Raw genomic sequence first — 15,785 nt, 5'->3', positions numbered from 1 at the left:
ATAAGGTGTTTATTACTTGCTACTAATCCCAAAATATGGCTGCATGAAGAGGGTGGCAGGGCTATGTGTGTGTGTGTGTGTGTGTGTGTGTGTTTCAGTGTTATAGGTATAAGTCTCTTTTGGTTTGGGAGAATATCCAGCAAACAGTGAACATTCACTAAAGATTTCCAGAACGTTACATATTTCGCAGCCTTCTTTTAATGGGTGTCATCAAATGTATGATTGAATTTTATCACAAATATTCTTTAACCACTTCATGTAATGATCCTACTGACCTTTGGTATGCCTCTAACTGAGCAACTGAGGGTCGCGCTGTATCCTGCTATGATAGAACGGTTCACTAAGGGATGGGTGAACTTAGGAGCCTCTGAGAAGTCATGTTCCTTGTAGGAGGGCGGCTTGTAATCGATCCCTGAGGAGGCAGAAAGCATTTATGATGAATCAGATTTCACATATATCTATACTTGCAGGATATAAAATCAGAACCATGACTGCTTTGTGCTAATTATTTATGTGCAGTCAGAGCCCACCTGTTTTCTGGATGTAAGCGCTGTCCTTTGTGTTGCAGGCCTCTGGGCTTAGGCCCACCAGGTTCATGGAAAAGACTCTGAAGACATACTCATTCCCCATGATGAGGTCGGACACGACGCAGTTGGTTCGCCTGTACTGATCGTAGACTGTAAACCACTCCTTCACATGAATCACAAAAAATGTTTCAGATTCAGTTTTTCCAATTCAATACAGTTTATGTTGTACAGTACAGTGCAAGTGCAGTCAGACATGTGAATGGAGTAGGTTGATGTGTGCTCAGTGGGAATGGGAGTGTAATTAAGGAACCCATCTTTTAATGTTCAAAACATAACAGAAAAATTAGATCAGTAATAATAAAAAGACAGAATAGAGGAATAGAGTCCATCACACCTGATCTTCTTAGTTTGCATGTTTGCCAGTTCAACTCCTGAAACCATTAAGGCACATTAACTGACACAGTCCAAATTGAATCCATTTTTGTTTATTCAGTCAGACAAATTATATTCGCTGATTAAAAAGATGGACATCCTACAATAATGACCTGTAGATTTGATTTCAAAATACCTTCATTATCTACCTGAAACTAAAGGAGTTGTTTGATACAGTTTAAATGTATTTATTTAGGTACAAGAAGGAAATAGGATATGGGTGGATTTAAAGTACATGTGCCCTCAGCACTTTTATCTCTGACATCCAACAGGTACACAGTACATTGTTATTGGTAACATGATGATCAACATCCCCAAGCTTGCTATAAAGAGACACAAGTGAAATTAATTTGATCTAATAATGACTACACTGAAACATGAACCATCAGCCGAGCTGGGCCCTGCGTCACTGTGCAGACGATCTGGACCAGGTCAAGGCTACGAGGATAAGATTAGGACATTCCTGGCTGACATTGTCCCTGGCAGCTTAAGGTGGAGGATGGTGGCAGCTGGAGCTCTTGCCAACAGGCCCACAATGCATAACTCCTGGCCTACGAATGAGACTGTGTGCTCAGCATTGGCTGATTACAGTATATGTGTCACAAGGGAGGCTAAAATATCCCTCTGTGTCCATGCAGCATTCATCCTCCCACATGTACAGACACACTCATTTGTGTTAACGGAAAGGGGAGGTTTGCTAATGTGGCAAGAAACTGTGAGCTGTAATGACATTGTGACCATTGGATGTCAATTTTGTTTTCCACTCAGTTCCTGACTTGAGACTGGATCAAGTCAGGTCGCTTTGTTGCTTGGATGCAAGGATGTAAGACTCTCACCATGGTCTTCTTGTCAGCTTTCTGAATGGTGTAACCAGTGATTTCACAGTTGCCGTTGTCCTTAGGCAGCTTCCACTCAAGTGCGACATTGAAGCCCCAGACATCCATGATCTTCAGAGCCTCAGGAGGCCCTGGGAGATCTACAGAAGAGAAATATGAATTCTGGAGTTACTACCATGAACGCAGTTATAGTTCACTACAGACCCACAGCCAGCTCTGCATAGGTTCAGTCCTGCTTACCAACAATCTGTAGATAGACGCTTGCTGTGTCCTCCACATTCTCAATCTGCACCTGGAGATCATACTTCCCCGAGTGTTTTCTGTCTGTCTTGCGGATGAAGAGGATTGTATCTACTTCGCTGTTCCTCACATTAGCGAACGAGGGGCTTAGAGGCTCCCCATCTTTGCTCCAGGTAACCTTTGGCCTGGGCTTTCCCTGCATGACCAGAAAATGCTATGTGTCAGATTACAATGTACAGATGAACAACATCAACCTTTTAACAACATTCACTGAATATTGCCGGTAGTATGTTGCTCAGCCTGCCACTCCTCAAAGAATGAATCCTAATGACCTTGGTGATGTCCCTAACCTTCCATGTATTCCATACAAACATTCTTTAAACCATGGTTGATAAGGTTACAACAGGGGCTGGGTGCATGGACGGATAATGAGAAAAGACAGGAAAAAGGCTCCATACCCCTCCTACGTAGGACCCTCGGACTAAAAGACCACAATATTATTTTTGGCTGTTTTGAGTCTCCCTTGGGTCATTTTGCTTCTTTTTGAAGTCGTTTATGCCTCTCTTTTTTCTTTCATATTTCTTTGTGGTTGTTTAATGTCTTTTAACTGAGATCTATGACTTTCAGCAAGAAATACCAACAGTCCCTTTACACAGAGGCTCTGACTCCCTGAGCCTTACAATACACTGCATACCATAAGAATGGAGAAACTTGTCAGGCTTTTTGTCAATGTAAAATTACATTTACCCTGACAGAAAATTTAATCCAAATCATCAGTCCCAAAACAACAACGCACTCCCACATCCTCTTTTGATGATTTTGAAGTCAAACATCAAAAATACAAGACATACACAAAGCCACAAGAAAGACATCCATCAAAGCTTTAAATGTACAGCCACAGAACTTCAGCTAATATATTTATGTACACAATTTGGAGTTAATTGTGTGCCAAATGGCTTAAGAAAGAAACCACTTTTGCTATGACTGACATGATTTTATCTTTTTTTGGCATTCTCCAGATTAATTAATGCTTTATAGAGAGGATGTGAATAGGAACTCAGTCTTTGTGCAAAGTTCATGTTTCAGCTGGTGTTTATACTGTATGAAGCCATCAGTAAAGCACCTTGGTGTTTTAATGATGATTTTTAAAAGGCATCTGACTGACTTAGCCTAATGTCTACTGCACCTGGAATGGAATCATAAGGTTGACAGTGTCTCCGACTTTCTTGATGAGAGTCTGACGGAGATTTCTGGGGAGCCAAATTTTTGGGCGTTCTGTGCAACAAAAAACACAAAACACAAAGTAAGAGGTGTGAAGGTGGAGTCTTGACAGATTAGCCTTGAGCTAAAATAGATCCGAATTAACACACATGGAAGAAAGGAAAGAAGCTAAAGGATGAGTTTAAGTGGGAAGGAAGGTTTGATTATATGGTTAGGCTGTTATGTCGCATATAAATAATTGCTCATAACAGCACTGAAATAAAACTAGATCTAGACATTCGTCAAAAGGAATAAATCCTTATCTACTCACGCATTATCTCTCTGATAGTGACAGGTTGAGCCAGAGTGGCGGGAGCACTAGGTCCCGCCATGTTGTAGGCTCGCACACGGAACTGCAGCTTGTCCCCGGTGGAGAGGTCTCTGATGATCATTGATGTCCTCTCAGTCAGACCCTGAATGGCTGGTATCCATTCATCAGCTGTGGCCAGAGAACACAGCAATCACTTGACTGCAATGGAGCCAATGTTGAAAAATTACAGATGGAAGTTCATCTGAGCCTCTATTCTTTTATTACTTTGAACAGATGTCATGTATGGCATGTATATATAATTTACTTAAATTCATTATGTAATTCATATATTGTGGTTACCTAATTTGTTTTTGTGCTTAAAATTGTTTTATTCTACTGTCACGGGGAGGCCCCGTGCACTAAAGTAAGGCACATGTGCTACACACTGTTTCTCATGTAGATTTTATCAGAATGTTGATGCTGGTGTGAAGTGCTGGTGGTGATGTGTGTGGTATGAACATTTGGAGGAGGGGGTGAAGGAGAGAAGACACATTGTGATTGTGTATTTGATTTATTGAATTTAAATTTTGTTGACCTGTCTCCTTTGTTGCACTTCTTCCTCTGTCAGACCAGGAAAAGCCAAACCTGGGCTGGAGCGGCCCATTTGGTTAAATAGGGGGGGGGGCCCAGGGGAAGAAACCAAGTGTGGTAGGTTTTGTCTTTTGTGGTGAAATGACCTGTATAAGTATCTTGTTTAAAAAGAAATATGTGTTTTTAAAGTACGTTTAACTGAACTTCTATTTGATAATATGTTATTTAATATTAGGATTATTGTACGTGTGCTGGAAGAGATAATTGATATTGATTTCTTGAGAAGGTGCAGTCCACCAGTATAAAAGTGAGGAGGCTGTGGCGGCCGGAGGCTAGAGGAGAGAAGCATAGCTCCTGAACACAGCTCCAGATTGTAGCTCCTGCCATGGGCCCAAACTTTAAGGATATAGCCAGAAAGGCAGTTTAGAGTGAATTCTTTTGTTGTGTATTATTTTGATTCTTCTTGAGAAGTGCTCTTGAGATTTTTTTACCCCCTTATTTTTCTTACTTTTGTCTTTCTGGTTGGCCCAATGTGCATTTTTACTGTGAAGTTTTTGAACAAGACTCTAATTTTGTCAAATAAAATGGAATTGGGAATTGCTCCAGTCTGCCACAACTCATTGTATACCGGGTTTCTCGGCCACCCCCACATCTACATATGCATTTTGATTGTTTTAAATAATATTGTGAATTGAATTAAAATATTTTACATATGTAGAATAAAACAATTTAATTTAAAGCACAATAACAAATTAGTTAACCACAATATATGAATTACATAATGAATTTAAGTAAATTAAACATGGGTTTAGTTAGAATTACTAAGGAAATCAGAGTAACAAATACTAAGAATTTTTGTGCTGAAACTGCTTACGTAATTTATTTGAAATTACTCAAAAATATTAAGTAACTTAAGTCAACTTAAAAAATATGTCTAGATTTAGATGAATGTATTGCGTGCGACCACTTTCAACATTAAAATTGAGTAAATTCAACAAAACATTTTTTTCAGTGTATGCAACAACTTGGAATGTGATAATATGGTTTGCACCTTAACCATTCAACCATTCAGCTGCCAGGGTGCCCCCTGAAATTTTCGGACCCTTTTCCTACCTGACAATATGCAGTTGCTGCATTGCTGCGCTTCACTGTGGTAAACTGATTGGCATACAAACACTTAGATGGTGTGTGCTGCAAAAAATACTTCCTTATCAAAAGCATGCAGGGGTTGGCTCCAGCACTTACTGCCCTCCTTGCAGTACTCAACCCCATAACCCTCGAGCTCAGCAGAGCCGATCCTCTCAGGCCGCCGCCACTTCAGCGAGATGGAAGTGTCACTGATGTCGTCGACACACAGTCCAATGGGCTCACTTGTAGGGGCTGAGAGCGAGGCAGAGGGCAGATAAACGGGCTGTGTTAGTTAAAGTGTAGTAGGTTGGAAAAATGCCATATAAATAGTATTTATTAAAAAAAAAAAAAAAATAAAAAAAAAAAAAACACCCCTTATTTTTTTGTTAAATCATTAAATCACTGCAAAGGTGATTTTATATTCTTCAGTCTCTACCTCTGAGGTAGATGTACTATGTCGCCAGGAGATGACGGTGTGGCGTAGTGGGTCTAGTGGGGAGGGAGCTCCGCGCAGGCGCAGTTGGAAATAAATGAGCGCCAGCGGAACACGCTAACTTGTGTCCTCGTTTGACCCACAGGTAATACCAACTTTTACCTTTTCATCGTTCAGTATTGTATGTACATGAAAGATAAAGTGTGGAGAAATGTTTAAAATGATTTGAGATGTTTGGGAGATGTGTGTATGAGGTGACGAGTCTCGGCTTTGTTCCAGTGTTTTTGCCGGTCTTTCATTGCGCTAATTAGTAACTTTAACGTTACCGTAAACGTATTTTTGTTCGCGTATCGGTATTTAATATTCTGTAGAATTAAGGTTATTTGAATGTTTTTAAGAGTTTCAGTTGCCAGTGATTTTAAAAAAAGCTTGGTAAGAGGCGCAGGGTTTCGGTTGCTGCGGTGTACACCGCGTCATTTTGTGACCGTTGCTTAAGTATATATGTGCGCGTGCATGTGTGTCAGGGAGCGTGCTAGTTAATAACAACGTGTAAATGGGTTTGTGCATTAGTAGTCTTGAGTGTGTGTGTGTGTGTATGTAGTAAGAATGTGTGTTTTGATTTTTCTTATTTTGAAATATAGGGATTGTGTCAGCTTTATGTTTCACCTTGGATCAATTACTTTGTACTCTGATGCTGAGGGATGCATATTAATTTATTTTTATCTGAGTGATGTTTTATGTTATTTATCGTCAGTAATGTGAATTGGTTGTCATTTTTTTTTTTAAAGCTTGATCACAAATGCGCGCAGGGGCAGTTGGAAATAAATGAGCGCCAGCGGAACATGCTAACTTGTGTCCTTCTCCTTTGACCCACAGATTGCATAGTGCTGCCCAGTCTGTGTAATCTTTGCTGCCGGTCCAGATTCCCCTAGGTCTGGCACCGGTAACAAAAGCATTAATGCAATCATTTCAGAATGGATTACTGATCAATTGGTTGAACATGTTGAACATGATCAAGAATTTACTAATTATGTAAAACCATCCCAAAGTTTTGTAACAAGGATTCAGTTCTATTAACATCATTCATCACTTTTTTTATTCTACGGCAGCAGCATTATCTAATATTCACTTGAAGGTATCATTTCATACATAGAGCAAATTCATGAACCACCACCATGAGAAGAAGGCAGGGTTCATGGGTACATGGGTTCATGTAGTCTAAGGTCATCATCAAAGCACATGTAGCGCATCCAATAAATGTTTTACAAGCAGCATCTTACTGTCCATATGTAGCAGGTATAATACTTTGCAAAACCCTTAAAGTATAAAGTCCCTGTGCTCTGGAAGCAACGTTGCTCGCAATGCTTGTAATATTATTATTCTAACCTATTTAATCAGGTATATGTCTCTTGCAAGAGATCTTGATCTCAGTGAGACTGAGCACAGCAGAGAGAAAGAGAATTAGAGATACAACAAACAATAAAACACAGCCAGTCACACACAAGTGCGTGCAAACCTGTCCAAAATCTATTTCCAAACGTCCAAAATAAAAAATTTTAACTCATCATCCATGGTGAAGCTGAATGACTGGAAGGAAGTCGATTTAAGTGGAATGAGTGTGATCTGGCCAAACTCAGAGTTTGTGTATGTGGCTCTGTGGTCCTGACGTCAACACAGTCTTAAATGTGCAGTAATTGCAAGCGCAGTTGTGAAGAGCTGTAGCTGCAGTTGTTCAACATATTTGGTCTTCTTATGTTATTGTAAATAACCTTTGGTCATGGAAGTGGCATCATCTACAGCTGGTGTGCAATGAACTACATTGGTTTAACTATGTGTTTAACATAAAAAGAAAAAAAAACTCTAACACCCAGGGCCTATGACTGAGGCAAAAGTTCAAGCACATCTAGTGCAGTGACCTCCAACCAGCAAGTAGATTCATACAGTTTTGTTTTGACAGCTGAGCAATGAGTGCAGCTTGACTTAAAACAAGTAAAAAATGGACAAATGTTTTCCTACAAAAGAAGCACATGCAGTGATGAAGTGCAGCCAGCATTGTGATGATGTTGACACATAACCAAAGCTTGGTCTCTCTGGCAGACTTATGTTTAAAGATAAACTCAAAGTGACGTCGCATTAAGGGCCCACTGACTGAATAAGCTAATGACAAGCAACTGCAACAAAAAGGGAGCTAATTTAAAATGTATATGAAAGACATCAGGCCATCTTGCTAGATTCCACTTTAGTACTAAATACAGTAAAGCAAAGGTCTGGTCTGTGTTGTCCTTATACTATACACACTACTACGTGTTGTGGGCGGTTCAGTGTACAAGTGAAGAATCATTCAAAAGGCAGCAAAGATGAAAAGCTCATTATCGAGGTAATATTTAGTCAACCGTATATTTTTATGTTGTTGCAACAGCTTGTTGACAACATAGGGACGGACTGAATGGTGCTGAATTTTCGTGGTGGCCTTGTCGTCAGAGCAAACAAATGATGGGAACACCTGTCAGAGGTCAAGGGTTTCCATGTGTGTAGAAAGTCACTGCAGCAGGGGTTGTTTTGTTTAAAAAATAGCTCACAGTAGTCAGGACTAGAGATTGGACGAAAGAGTGCAAAGCAAAGTCTCATTGAGAGGAAAAATAGAATTGTTTTTTTCATTAAAATTAACATGACGGGACAGCCCATAATTACAAAACCATGCTCACCACTTTCAAACATGCACGTCTGAAAAATGAGCACATAAACACTATGGTGTTTCATTGTATTTCTAAAACCTACGTGATAATCCAACATCTCAAAATGAATAATGCCTACTGCCAACAGGTTGCGGCTCTGGCTCTGGTTCAGCAGCAGGAACAGGCTCCACAGGGGTCTTCTCTGCCGTAGGTGCAGCTCCCTCCTCTGCACTTTCTGTTGGGGGGACACCCTCTGCTGATGGCGTCTCATTCTCAGCTGGAGCTCCCTCTTCCACGCTGGAGGCTGCCTCTGCAGGGGCAGCTGCTGGTGGTGCACTGCTGGCTTCTGTTTCCTGTTCTGTGGCAGGAGGTGCCACCTCTGCTGGTGCCTCCACTGGAGCAACAGCTGAGGTCTCTTCTGCTGGTTTCACTGGTTTCTTTTCTTCCACTGGTTTCTTCTCAGCTGTCTTTGGGAGTTTAGGCTTTGTCATTCTTTTTTAGCCTAAAGCAGTCCAGCTGCTGATTGAAGCCGGTGGTTGTACGTGTCCGCCTCTTCTGCCAAATGCCTTCCTCGAACCAATGTTCTCTCTCTCTCTCTCTCTCTCTCTCTCTCTCTCTCTCTCTCTCTCTCTAACTCTCTCTCTCACTCTCTTGTTCTTGCTGCAGAACAATGCTTCTTCTGCAGCAGCCTCCTCAGTAGCACAAACCCTTTTGTGTTAAGCAGCTGGTCCCAGCACGGCCAAGTGCTTCCAGGCCATTATTTATAGAGAGGGATGCCATGGATAGTTTCCTAATCAGCTGTCTTACAAGCGATTGTCCATCTGGATACAATGATGTTCCCTCTTAAATCAACAATTGGAGGATGAGATGGTTGTTAAAAATCAGTGATAGACTTAGAGACAATCCCAACCTGAGTCCCTGCCTTGAAGGATACTGTCAGAGTACGTCTTAGTACAGGCCTGGTTCCAGACCTCAAGATTATGGCACACATCTCAGATTAGTTTCCAGTTCATTTAAAATTTCTATGTTCAGCTCGCACATGACTGCCCAATGCCAGAATGTTCCGGTGTTGTTTTGTATTTTGCTAGCTTGACATGGATGCAATGCTATGAATTCTGCGGTAGAGAGGAAAGGTCTGTCATTCCACACATGCACACTCAAACACTGATGGTAGTGGAGCTTTCATGCAAGGTGCTTAAAGGGGAACTCCACTGAGTCTGTTCACAGGTCTGGGGGAGTACTACTAAAAAGGAGTACAGTAGGCACCAGGTTTCGAGTTCTGCTGCCATTGAAATAAATTGGTGGAGTACTCTTTTAACCATCAGGACCAATAGCAGCTCAATATCTTGCTTAAGGACAAATCAGCATGAAGAACAGAGGAGTGCAGGATCGGGTAACCAACCCTGAGCTACCTGAGCCTCAGCTTCACCTCTTTAACAAGTAAATTCACACTGTATGACTTTGGTGTGTTGTTTTCCCTCATCATTTGGCACAAAACATTTGGAACTATATGGCAACAAATCCTTTATCTGTCCACACAGACACACCCACACCCATAACACTCATGACTGACTTTACTCTGGAATGACCTGTGGGTCATATATTGTATGTGCAACCTATATTTTTGTGACACAGTGACAATCCACAGACTTCTGGGATTACAGCAAACATGATCCCGTCCTGTCATGACCACAAGCCAACCAGGCCCCATGACCCCAGAGAAACCTTAGACTGAACACACCAGGCATGACACAGCCCCAGAACTATCAAAAATCAAACATGTCAGCCTCTCCCGCTGCTCAGCTAGACAAGCCATCAATCAAGTGGTCAAAAATGATTTTTTTTCTTTAATCAAACAATTAATACATGATTATTACTCTTTCTACAGCAGCTTCAACAACAAACAACTCCTTTCAACAACTCCTTTGAATATGCAGTGGAGCAAATGTGTGAAAATTGTTAAATGAATGCACATGGGAAATGAGCCTGTAGAGACCTGTATGTAAAGACTCACCGACTGGCACAAATGGCTGTGAGGCAGGGCTGTGACGAGACATGCCAATGCTGTTGACAGCATACACTCGCATTTCATACGGCACTCCTTCAATCATCCGCTTGGCTTCATAGGTGGTTTCAGGGTAAGGGTCAAAGTTCAGCCTCATCCACCTGTAGCTCTTCTTCTTCTTTCTCTCCAGCACATAGCCTGAGAATTAAAATGGAAAGAAGAAAGAAAGATGTTATCAGTTATGCTGTTGAGGAGGATACTTAAGAAATGAGTTAAAAATTTAAACAAAGTATTTTAAAATGTTTTCACCAATGATGGGCTGTCCGCCGTCAAACTGAGGGGGATCCCACTGGACAATACAGGAGTCCTCTCCCACACTGAGGATTCTGGGAGCCTGGGGTGGATCTGGCACATCTGGGAGGGAAACATTGCTCATGTGATTAAAAAAAAAAAAAAAAAGTATATTTACACGCATGGTGATAAACTGGTTGGCCAGGAAGATTTCCATTTCATTTTTTAAAAGAGATTAAATCCATTTGACTTAAAATATTTGTAGATTTGTGATTATATGAAATGATTTCATGACTTTGATCGCTGCTTTGTATGTGTTTGGTAACTGGCATAGTTAAGGCTTATGTCCACATGCTCTCACTTACCGACAACTTTCACATTGATATCTGCAGTGTCCTCCCCAGCAGGGTTTCGAACCACAACAGAATAGACTCCTTCGTCCTGCCTCTCAGTCCCCTCGATGGTGAAGACACAGTGGCCCTTGGTGGTCTCGACATGGACTCTACCATCTCCCTCTGTGACGACCTAGACAGCGGGAACCGGAGTAGCGTTTACTGGACTGTGCCTGAGTAGAGCCTCTACTGGTAAGTTTCCTTTCCCTCTAAACTGATTGATAGCTCTGTTGCACATACAGTAGGTAAAGACACTGGTACGATAGATGTAGTAGAGGTATATTAACATCATTCCAGTTTTGGAGAGATGATAAACATGACACTTTCCAGTGCAAGTCCAAGTTTCTTGACATATTTGGGCAAATCATGCTTTTCAAAGCCAACAATACATGTTGCTTTGAACACAACTCCAGACGCTCAGACATCACCATGCAAATGCAGGACCAGTGCTCAGAAGGACAGTTGTGTGCATGTACTGATTTCTTGTAGTTTGAACAAAATACTGTCATTATGATATGTAGTACTGTGCAAAAGTCATAGGCACTTTGTATGTTTAGATTTTTGTCACACAACACCATCAGGGAGGCATCTGTTTCATATTCATTCTGCAGCACGACAACAATCCTATCTTCAAACAAAATTATCTTTAATGACAAGAAGAAGAAGAAGGAGTCTTGCAACAGATGGTCTGACCCCCATAGAGTCTTGATCTCGCCATTGCCAAATCAGTTTGGGATCACATGAGGAGACAGAAGACAGTGAGACAGCCTAAATCCACCGAAGAGCTGTGGGAAGTTCTCCAGGATGCTTGGAACAAGCTGTTTCAAATGGGCAAATGGTAGTCACACCAAATACTGATACAGTGTTTTCTGTTTACTGCACTCTCACTGCCTTAGACCATTTCACAGTACTGTGTTGTATACTGATTTGATTTACAGCAACTAAAATCACTAAATGACCTCAAAAGAAACTTTAGGTACACAAGGGAAAAAGACAACAAATCTTTACTCAAGGTTCACTTTTTAGCTACAGAAGTAGGTTTTATTGAATCTGACCTTTTCACATTTTTCGAACATGGTTTCTTTTCATTTTTCTCTATAGACACTGATCAGGCAATACTGTACCTGCCAGTTTGACTTTAACATTTCAAAAATATAAAATAATTAAGTAAAACTTAGAGTATGAATCACATATTGATCATCTACAGTAATTATGTATTGGAGTATGTCATCCAATGATTATTTTACTGAGTCACTTTATAACATTGGCATACATAAAAGTACTTACTGCCCAGATCCCTCTGACCTCTGTCTGTCTGATGGAAGATTCAGAACATGCTCTTACCTTACTGACATGGTGGCATACTCGGTAACGCTGCATGCAGTTTTTTTTTTTTTTAAACCTTGTTCTTGCTTTGTAAAACTGGCACATTGAAGCAAAACACACGTGTACAGTGGAGAAGGTGCACTTCATCTGTTTGTTGTTCCTGCTGCAGGCTGTTCTTTCTCCATGGTTGTAAATCAATATAACTCACAACCTGTTCAGTCAAGTACTTGCAAAATTAATTCTTCTGTCTTATGATGGTGGCTGCATGCATTATATTTTCACAAGTGGTAACACAGCTACATGATTGCGACTTCTCCACGGTCTACTTGCTACACCCAACAGACTGCAAGTGAGCCTGTTGTTTTCAATAGCTTCAAGGACAAAGAGTCGGCAAACTCATTGTCAAAGGGCACTCATGGGTAAAAGTTCAGAAACATGAGAGCAATGCTGTCAACATACAGACTTGGATTTCAGAGTCAGAATACTTCAAACAGGCATATATTCGTACGGGACATTCACACTTACTTCCCCATCCTTCAGGGTCCAAGAGGTTGTCAGCCTTCCTTTCTCTTCTCCATCAGGTTTTACAGAACTAGCCTACATTTGAGCAGAGCAAAGCAGTAAAAGCTGAAGAGAACCGAGAGGGCATGGAGCCTCTCCTTCTCCTCAGCTGAAAGATCAGTAAGCTGATAGGCATCATTGAATTGAGCTGTTAGTAGCATTGTATCAATTCAGCTTGGGGAAAACGTTTAAATATTTAATTTCAGCCAAATGTATTAGCAGGGAGCTATGTATTAGTTATCATAACATTAGTGTGTCTACAGAGCCAATCTGTGCCACTCAGTAGTTATTTTTGGGCTCAAAAGAGTTAGTTGATAAAAGTGTAATCCCCTCAGCTTTATATTACATTTTATTAGAACTGTACATATTGTTTAAATTTGCCAACATTTTTCTGAATTATACATTTCAGCATTAGTGAGGCTTTCAAGTATATTTTTGTGAATGAGGCAACTCTTTCTCAGCAAGCCTCAGCTTTCAGGCCTTACTTACTGCATTCTGGGCAGATGGCACGTGTGTGACAGTGGGTTTGTAGCTGATCAATAACACGAGTCTATTTGCCTTTTACCTTCTCTCCTTTGGTCCAGACCACTGTGGGGGCAGGGTCTCCAGTGATTGGGACGTCTAGACGCAGTTTGTTGCCAGCCACCACCACTATGGTTGACTCGGCAGTGCGACCCAAACAGTCCAGGTGGATCTTGGGAGGATCTTAGAAAGTAATGGAAATGCTTAAAATGAACAGACTCTTGCATTTCAACTGGTTTAATCTGTGCACACTACAAGAGACTAAGTTTGTGGTACCTTGGCGCGGCACGTAATCAATCTTCACCTCTAGGAGCACAAGAAAAAAAAAGAAAGTGAAAAATTGTTAAAGTAAAATTTTGCTTGTGAGGTTAGGGATTATGTTGAGTGTGTGTAAGGAAGGTAAAAGTATAAATATTACCCAAGAAATTGAGTTTGGCAGAAAGGTTGAAAGCGTAGCCATCTGGCACAAAATTGTAGTCCCCCTCATCCTCTGGTTTGACATCATCAATGGTCAGTTTGTGGATCCTAAAACGGTCAAAAGTTTTTCAAATATTTAATTTGTGGTGTCATGGGAAATATGCAACGTATTGCATGCATAAAAGTGTCCTCACCTGCCAATGTGTGTGATATTTATTCTGGCATCGGGCTTGACTTCTACGCCATTCTTATACCAGGTTCCCCTCACGTTCTCATCTGACACCTCACACTTGAAAACTGCCTGGTCCTTCGCCTTCACAGTGAGGTCTGCAATGCTCTGGTAGACCTCCAGCTCTTTCTCTGCACAGTCAGAAAAGCACAGGCTCAGAGCACAGAGAGTGGAAACGATCAAGGCCGTCAGAGTTCAGAGGAGGCGCTACTTTATGAGGCGAAGGGATAAGATGCACTGATGTAATGATGTGTGAGGATAATGTGATAAAAAAAATAAGATGCAGCTATTGCATGTGAGGATAATATGGTAATAATATGTTCAAGTGTGAGGTGTTCATTATCTTTGTGCAGCTTTTGTGTGTTGTATCATAGCAACAGACACAAGGGGAATAGTTAATTGGATTTATGGTAGAAGATAAAGTGGGAGGATATGAAGACCAGATGCAGGAGCTTCAGGCTATTACTGTATATAACAAAAAAATAATGTACATGGGAGTTATGAAAGTTATCCCAAAGAAATTGTTATCTTGGCGAGATAACTCACACCAAGCTCCTTGTAAAAGTTACAGTAGTTTCACATCCATTCACTTCCAGGGAGGGCAAATAAGGTGGGAATGGCATTATAATGGGAGTTCTGCTGTGGACTGAGGTGTTGATCCCTGCTGCACGATGGCAGCTGGTAGTTCTTGGCAGGCTCGATGTTCGATTAACAGGCCAGACAAACTTAACAGTGTTGAGCACAGGAACAAAGGTTGGGTTTAAAGCTTCGCACAACAACCCCCGGCAGACACACACATGTATTTCATACATACATACATGAGAATATATATCCAAAAGTAAGAGTATATATATTCAGTATTTAGCTAGGACTAAATTATAGCTTCTACAAGAAAACACAGAAAAGGTCAAACTATAAACAAACATTGATGCCTGTCATGTGAGCTTTTTTTTTTGGTTCATAATGAATAATTCTGCTCTGTGAGCTAAAGGTACTACGATGAAATGGTTACTGGGTGGTAAAAAAAAAAAGGGTGAAACTAGCTTGGGTTTATCTTTTGCCTACGTCCATGTACTGATGAGTTTGAACCGTCACCATCCATCATTTTTAGATCACCTGTGGATTCAAATCAAGACTCATATTAAGACTTCTAAGCATATTTGTCCACCTCAAACCTTCACCTGCAAAACGTGTCATGTCTTAAATATACTAAAAAAAACATCATGTTAGTGAAAAAATATTTGGAAAAAATCTGACTAAGAATCAAACTTACAAAATTCTGAGGGGCCCAGAGCAGATCGTTCATCAGCTTCACCAGGCTGTTGTGACTCAGTACTAGAGGAAAATCTATTATCTAGTAATAAAACAAACTTTTAAACCACAACTTACTCCTCGCCTTTTTAATGTCAAGGAAAATTTGCCCCAAAAATCCTGAAGATTTTTAAAGCAAATGAAAGATGAGTACAACTGTGTATCATTAAGTGCCAACATGGTGTGTGGTATTTTTGGTTATTAACTACTGAAATTTCCGGTTTTATTGGCAAGTTACGGATGAGGACATAGCAGTGATTGTACGAAAATGTGCAGTAAAGAAACATTAAATCAACACAACAAAACAACAACACAGGAAAAGACAGGGGAAGCATAGTCCTGAGAGAGAGAGAGAGAGC

At 40.8% G+C, this 15,785-nt stretch overlaps 1 protein-coding gene across 5 annotated transcripts in view; it reads right to left on the bottom strand.

The window, feature by feature from the left end:
• The window catches only part of mybpc3 (myosin binding protein C3), a 32,635-nt gene that overhangs the window by 1,567 nt on the left and 15,283 nt on the right, over positions 1–15,785 (bottom strand). For 3 of the 5 annotated variants that reach the window (XM_041043878.1, XM_041043852.1, XM_041043861.1), the window contains 15 exons: positions 14,081–14,246; positions 13,888–13,994; positions 13,746–13,775; positions 13,513–13,652; positions 12,912–12,983; positions 11,034–11,193; positions 10,687–10,791; positions 10,387–10,575; positions 5,382–5,516; positions 3,567–3,734; positions 3,222–3,310; positions 2,036–2,231; positions 1,796–1,935; positions 531–690; positions 276–412 (listed from right to left, as the gene is read on the bottom strand). In XM_041043878.1, coding sequence (XP_040899812.1) covers positions 276–412; positions 531–690; positions 1,796–1,935; positions 2,036–2,231; positions 3,222–3,310; positions 3,567–3,734; positions 5,382–5,516; positions 10,387–10,575; positions 10,687–10,791; positions 11,034–11,193; positions 12,912–12,983; positions 13,513–13,652; positions 13,746–13,775; positions 13,888–13,994; positions 14,081–14,246 — 1,994 coding nt within the window. The remainder of the gene's footprint in view (positions 1–275; positions 413–530; positions 691–1,795; positions 1,936–2,035; positions 2,232–3,221; positions 3,311–3,566; positions 3,735–5,381; positions 5,517–10,386; positions 10,576–10,686; positions 10,792–11,033; positions 11,194–12,911; positions 12,984–13,512; positions 13,653–13,745; positions 13,776–13,887; positions 13,995–14,080; positions 14,247–15,785) is intronic. The other 2 variants (XM_041043869.1, XM_041043885.1) reach the window with 1 other exon arrangement.

Source organism: Toxotes jaculatrix, chromosome 1, assembly GCF_017976425.1.
Source record: "Toxotes jaculatrix isolate fToxJac2 chromosome 1, fToxJac2.pri, whole genome shotgun sequence".
NCBI lineage: Eukaryota > Metazoa > Chordata > Actinopteri > Toxotidae > Toxotes > Toxotes jaculatrix.
This window is presented reverse-complemented; position numbering and strand designations above follow the sequence as displayed.